This window comes from Eurosta solidaginis, chromosome 3 (assembly GCF_040869045.1).
Source record: "Eurosta solidaginis isolate ZX-2024a chromosome 3, ASM4086904v1, whole genome shotgun sequence".
Lineage (NCBI taxonomy): Eukaryota > Metazoa > Arthropoda > Insecta > Diptera > Tephritidae > Eurosta > Eurosta solidaginis.
In genome coordinates this window covers 230,983,232-230,990,411 of record NC_090321.1, presented here as the reverse complement: position 1 = coordinate 230,990,411, position 7,180 = coordinate 230,983,232, and the positions used below count along the sequence as shown (strand labels likewise).

General features: G+C 35.4%; 1 protein-coding gene across 2 annotated transcripts; it reads right to left on the bottom strand.

Annotated features, from left to right (window-relative positions):
* Positions 1–4,423: 4,423 nt before the first annotated feature.
* Positions 4,424–5,866, bottom strand: LOC137245190 (nucleolar protein 58-like). Of its 2 annotated transcripts, XM_067775459.1 has the most exons (3): positions 5,487–5,860; positions 4,802–5,419; positions 4,424–4,593 (listed from the first exon to the last, which is right to left on the bottom strand). In XM_067775459.1, the coding sequence occupies exons 1-3, from the start codon at positions 5,698–5,700 to the stop codon at positions 4,511–4,513; spliced, it is 915 nt and encodes a 304-aa protein (XP_067631560.1). In that variant the 5' UTR covers positions 5,701–5,860; the 3' UTR covers positions 4,424–4,510. The 2 variants fall into 2 exon arrangements, with proteins under 2 accessions (XP_067631560.1, XP_067631559.1); XM_067775458.1 differs by having other exon boundaries at positions 4,424–5,419; positions 5,487–5,866.
* Positions 5,867–7,180: the final 1,314 nt, after the last annotated feature.

Genomic DNA, 7,180 nt, shown 5'->3' with positions numbered 1-7,180 from the left:
CAGGTTCCACTGGGTTCCACGCTAGTTTGACACTGACCGAAGTGTCAAACTGCCGTGTGTTAGAAAGGGAAAGAAATTGTTTCCCTCTCATACATATCATACTTGTAAACCTGTACAATGGGTTGGTCTGCAGTGAAGTTTTGAGCATAGTACAGGTTCACAAGTATGATATGTATGAGAAGGAAACAATTCATTTCTCTTTCTAACACACTGTCGTTTGACACTTCGGTCAGTGTCAAACTATTGTGGAACTCAGTGGAACCTGCGTGGAACATGCGTTTGACACTGAACGAAGTGTCAAAATTACCGGGGTTGCTGTCGTGAAAAGCAACGCAGGGAAACAACAAAAGGAGCGGAACATCAGATATGGGTTGCTGTGATGGTACATTTTTCTTAACGAATTTAGTATGAAAATGTAGTGCACACCCGTATGCGTCGTACAGAAAATTATACAAAAGTCTTGAATTGGGCTATCTGAGGACGCGTAGTTATTCCAGTATTAAGAATACAAACACGGGTGCTAAGTTTTTCTACCCTTTCAAAAGTTATCCGCGAAAAACAGTTTGAAACCGAGGTCGACTGCAATAACCCGTCCAAAAATGTGGAAAGAGAAATGAAAAGACCCGTTTTGTCTTGTTATGAATAGTCCAAAGGCGAAAACGTATTCGAATTATTGGAAGCGCGGCAAAAACGCGTCTATTAATACCTCCCCCGACGGTTTTGGTCGTGTTTTAGTAATCGTCCCCGGTAATAAAGTATCACAATTTGTTAATTAAAATTGTCCAAAACATATGGATTTTAAAGAGAGATGTAATTAAGTGCTGGTTTGAAAGTAAATAAGGATATTTCTTTGTAATATACAACAAAAATTTTACGCAGTTTTCGTTAGCAGCTACTACACTTTTCTTGGACCTAAGAAGTACAACAGTGCCAAATAGCATCCACAAAAAACGAACAAGAACAAGCATTTTATCAGGTGAGCGTGGCTGTGTATGTGCGTGCTGCTACATATCCTACTTGTAGACCTGTACTATGGTTTTGAGATAGGAATGTTTTTTAGTCGAATTTTGGGATAGTGTTTTTGAACTGACAGTTGACATAGCTGCCTCAGGCGTCGATTTCAGAGTCTCAAACAAATACAGCCCAATTATAAACGAAAATTCCGTGCTAGTTTTTTCCCTTCTCCCATTCCTCGTATTCTAAATAAAAATTCCTTGTGAGTTTTTTCACTTCTCCCTTTCCTCCTATTCTGAACAATGTTCGAAAAAGAGGAAACCGGTTATGGGAGAAAAGTAGGTATTATGAATGTGAGGGAGAGGGAGATTTCTTTGCCATTTCATAGGAGTTTTTTCACCGGTTAAATTAAAGGGAGTGCATCAAAATAGTTAAAGGAAATTCGTTCTTTTAAGAAAGAACACTTATTTGTACAAATTTGTGCTAAAATATGTATTTACATTCTACCACAATATTCTCACTGTTAATACAACAACAACCACAATATTCTTTATTTTAAATCGAAAAGTATATCATAAGCAACGGAAGAGCTCTTTGTATATTTAATGCAGCCATCCAGAAATTGCGCAAGGATTTTTTAAGAACGCTTAATTAGATTTTGGCATATGGCGAAAGGCGAACTCAACACGACGTGGCCGTCAGAAAATTGCTTTGCAGAATGAAAGCAGGCAACTCCGGCGGATTTGTGTTATCCCGCCGTCTTCTTCTTATGCTCCTCTGTTGATGTTGCTGTGGCACCAATTCATTACTCATTTCAGTGAATACCACATGAAATGCAATAATGTGCATTATTTATACCTCATTTCTTAATTTCAAACAAATTCGCAACAATAATTAACCTTTCCAATTTTTTAAACAAAATAAGAAATGCGCAACGAAATTTCAATTGACAAAACAGCTGACTTCGAAAATTCGAAATTCCTATTCCCCAATTTTTCTTCTCCCTAGAAGAAAAGAATTGGAGGAATTTTTCCGCGGGAATAAAAAAAATCCGCGAGAATATTTAGAATTGGTCTGATAGTAATTTTTTCGAAAACAGAATCGACTTTTGCTGAATTTCAATGAGACCTTTTCTGCAATATATTATGAAATACATTTGCGCTTTTCTAGAATAAGGAATAGTTTTTGTTGAAAGTTTAGCACCATCGATGTAAAAAAACGCAGTTTGGTATTTGTTAATCGATTCTGCTTTAACTTGGTTGTATTAAGAAATAACAAAACAAAGACATCTGATTAAGCTAAACTAATATATTAAATACGCAGCCAAATGTTAGCCTTATCAGCATCAATGGCACCAGGCCCGTACACGTCTTTTAAATAATCAATGTATTCTTTAAAGTTTTCTTCATCTTTTTAATATTTTGTTTTTAGGCTATTTGACCTATTGTGGTTTCCAGTGAGAAGTAAAAAGATCGTTTTCTTCATCAATTTCATCGTTTTCTGACTTTTCTTCTTTCGACTGAAGTTCAGCAGTTTTTTCGCTTTCTTGCTTTTCTTCCCTTGACTGAATTCCAAATGTTTCTTCACCACTTGGCTTTTCTTCTTTGGACTGAAGTTCAGCAGTCCCCTTCAAAAGGAGCGGAACATCAGATATGGGTTGCTGTGATGGTACATTTTTTTTAACGAATTTAGTATGAAAATGTAGTGCACACCCGCATGCGTCGTACAGAAAATTATACAAAAGTCTTGAATTGGGCTATCTGAGGACGCGTAGTTATTCCAGTATTAAGAATACAAACACGGGTGCTAAGTTTTTCTACCCTTTCAAAAGTTCTCCGCGAAAAACAGTTTGAAACCGAGGTCGACTGCAATAACCCGTCCAAAAATGTGAAAAGAGAAATGAAAAGACCCGTTTTGTCTTGTTATGAATAGTCCAAAGGCGAAAACGTATTCGAATTATTGGAAGCGCGGCAAAAACGCGTCTATTAATACCTCCCCCGACGGTTTTGGTCGTGTTTTAGTAATCGTCCCCGGTAATAAAGTATCACAATTTGTTAATTAAAATTGTCCAAAACATATGGATTTTAAAGAGAGATGTAATTAAGTGCTGGTTTGAAAGTAAATAAGGATATTTCTTTGTAATATACAACAAAAATTTTACGCAGTTTTCGTTAGCAGCTACTACACTTTTCTTGGACCTAAGAAGTACAACAGTGCCAAATAGCATCCACAAAAAAACGAACAAGAACAAGCATTTTTATCAGGTGAGCGTGGCTGTGTATGTGCGTGCTGCTACATATCCTACTTGTAGACCTGTACTATGGTTTTGAGATAGGAACGTTTTTTAGTCGAATTTTGAGATAGTGTTTTTGAACTGACAGTTGACATAGCTGCCTCAGGCGTCGATTTCAGAAAGTCTCAAACAAATACAGCCCAATTATAAACGAAAATTCCGTGCTAGTTTTTTCCCTTCTCCCATTCCTCGTATTCTAAATAAAAATTCCTTGTGAGTTTTTTCACCTCTCCCTTTCCTCCTATTCTGAACAATGTTCGGAAAAGAAGAAACCGGTTATGGGAGAATAGTAGGTATTATGAATGTGAGGGAGAGGGAGATTTCTTTGCCATTTCATAGGAGGTTTTTCACCAGTTAAATTAAAGGGAGTGCATCAAAATAGTTAAAGGAAATTCGTTCTTTTAAGAAAGAACACTTATTTGTACAAATTTGTGCTAAAATATGTATTTACATTCTACCACAATATTCTCACTGTTAATACAACAACAACCACAATATTCTTTATTTTAAATCGAAAAGTATATCATAAGCAACGGAAGAGCTCTTTGTATATTTAATGCAGCCATCCAGAAATTGCGCAAGGATTTTTTAAGAACGCTTAATTAGATTTTGGCATATGGCGAAAGGCGAACTCAACACGACGTGGCCGTCAGAAAATTGCTTTGCAGAATGAAAGCAGGCAACTCCGGCGGATTTGTGTTATCCCGCCGTCTTCTTCTTATGCTCCTCTGTTGATGTTGCTGTGGCACCAATTCATTACTCATTTCAGTGAATACCACATGAAATGCAAGAATGTGCATTATTTATACCTTATTTCTTAATTTCAAACAAATTCGCAACAATAATTAAACTTTCCAATTTTTTAAACAAAATAAGAAATGCGCAACGAAATTTCAATTGACAAAACAGCTGACTTCGAAAATTCGAAATTCCTATTCCCCAATTTTTCTTCTCCCTAGAAGAAAAGAATTGGAGGAATTTTTCCGCGGGAATAAAAAAAATCCGCGAGAATATTTAGAATTGGTCTGATAGTAATTTTTTCGAAAACAGAGTCGACTTTTGCTGAATTTCAATGAGACCTTTTCTGCAATATATTATGAAATACATTTGCGCTTTTCTAGAATAAGGAATAGTTTTTGTTGAAAGTTTAGCACCATCGATGTAAAAAAAACGCAGTTTAGTATTTGTTAATCGATTCTGCTTTAACTTGGTTGTATTAAGAAATAACAAAACAAAGACATCTGATTAAGCTAAACTAATATATTAAATACGCAGCCAAATGTTAGCCTTATCAGCATCAATGGCACCAGGCCCGTACACGTCTTTTAAATAATCAATGTATTCTTTAAAGTTTTCTTCATCTTTTTAATATTTTGTTTTTATGCTATTTGACCTATTGTGGTTTCCAGTGAGAAGTAAAAAGATCGTATTCTTCATCAATTTCATCGTTTTCTGACTTTTCTTCTTTCGACTGAAGTTCAGCAGTTTTTTCGCTTTCTTGCTTTTCTTCCCTTGACTGAATTCCAAATGTTTCTTCACCACTTGGCTTTTCTTCTTTGGACTGAAGTTCAGCAGTTTCTTCGCTTTCTGGCTTTTCTTCCCTTGACTGAAGTCCAAATGTTTCTTCACCACTTGGCTTTTCTTCTTTGGGCTGAAGTTCAGCAGTTTCTTCGCTTTCTGGCTTTTCTTCCCTTGAGTGAAGTCCAAATGTTTCTTCACCACTTGGCTTTTCTTCTTTGGGCTGAGGTTCAGTTTCTTCTGTTGACTGAAAAATAGTTTTCACCAATGATTCCAATGTCGGATCGAGTTTGAATATAATATTAATATTTGTTTCATGCTCCCCTTCGCTTCTTTGTTTTTCACTTTTTAGATATGTTGTAAGCCCATCGAAAGATTGTTTAACAGCAGCTACTTCATCAACAACGGAATATAAATTTTGTTTTTTCTGTGTTTGTTGCTGAGGCTTGCCGATTGTTTTGAAATCTTCTAAATCACCTTCGGTTGCGCCATTCCCGTTTATCGCATAGTAATTATAGGGAATTGAATGTACAACTTTTGGGTAAGGCTGTTTGTCTTCAACAAAGTTATAAGGTGCCAGCACGTTTTGTGGAAATCCATTTGAGTATTTGGAAGTAATTGCTGATCCTTCAAATGGCGGTAATAAATGTTGCGCTGATAGTGAGCAAATAAAATTTTTAAACCAATATTAAATCCGTACATTAATAAAGTTACCTCTTACCTGGTTTCACAACCTTTGGTTTTTCAATACCTAAAAGTGTTCTCATTATTATGGGTATATCCTCATAATCGCCTGCCCCACATACACGTATAGTTTGCGTTGGTGAAAACGGATCACTTTGTTTCAGTGGATATTCTTGGCAGTTATTATAGCCTTGAACACAAAAACGTCCCATTAAGAATACCAAATAAGCCAAACCGATTTTGAACGCCATCACAAATTTATAATAAAAAATTAATTATTAAAAAAGTCTAAAAATGTTATTGAATCACTTTAGAATCTGTTTAGCAGGCAAACTCTTAATTAATTCGCGTAATAAGCTCAGTAATCTTTTCTAATTTAGATGACAACATCAACAAAAGCGGCTGATCGTGCAACGAGTCAATTTATGTCGTTTTTAATCAATGCTGAGGGTTTCCTAAGTTCAACAGCTGATAAGATTCTCTGAACTACAAACAATTTCTTTTTTTATTCACTTCATTTTTCTTTCACTTGTTATCGTTTTAAATTTTGGCTGTGAAGATGAGTAGGTTTTTTTAAATGGAATTTTAATTTAAATGGCATTAGTATGTCCTGCTTTGTGTAATTAGTAACGATACCCGATTTTCTATCGAAATGGTCCCGATATAAGCAGTCTATAAATGACTTATTTTGTTTTCTTGATTTTCCGACAGGGTGGATAAATTATGTATATTGGAACGATTTTCTGTCATCCCTTAACGGAAAATCGCGAAATGGCTCCGAAATAGTCCCGAAATCATCCCTAAATAGTCTCAAAATATAATCCCGAAATATTTGGAAGATAGCGTCATATGCATTTTAGTAGTTAAATCCATTTTTGATAGTTATCATTTGAAGATTATAATAAAATTTTAAGTGATTGCTTTGAAAAAAGCGTTCACTAGTTTTCTGCATATAGGCCATGGTTCTGAAAAGATCTTCACACAGTCACAAAATATATTTGAAAATAATTTTGAATTGACCTTGTTCTACTTCTTCTTATGTTGATGAAGACAACACTCCCCAAGGGTTTTTGAGACTGTTTTTAATGTTGATGGTCCATATATAGAACTGATAATTTCCGGTAAAAAGCACCATTAACTTTAACCTTCTATGTTATCCCGACCCAGTTCCATGAGGAACTTGATATTGCCATAACTTCGCCTTCTAACAGCCTCGCCTTGGAACAGAATACCCCTTGGGTAGTTGAGGCTGACAATTGTATTGGGGAAGTTGTGATCATTGACGCAAAGCCATTTCGAAATTATCTGGTAGAAATAAGTACTAAAGTAATCTCGAAATAGCTCAAAACTATACTGAAATAATTTTCAACACAATCCCGAAACGATCCGAAATAATGCCGAAAATAAATAATTCCGATATAGTACCGAAAAGATGCCGACATAGCAAAGAAGTGATATCGCGGATCACTTTGTTTCAGTGGATATTCTTGGCAGTTATTATAGCCTTGAACACAAAAACGTCCCATTAAGAATACCAAATAAGCCAAACCGATTTTGAACGCCATCACAAATTTATAATAAAAAATTAATTATTAAAAAAGTCTAAAAATGTTATTGAATCACTTTAGAATCTGTTTAGCAGGCAAACTCTTAATTAATTCGCGTAATAAGCTCAGTAATCTTTTCTAATTTAGATGACAACATCAACAAAAGCGGCTGATCGTGCAACGA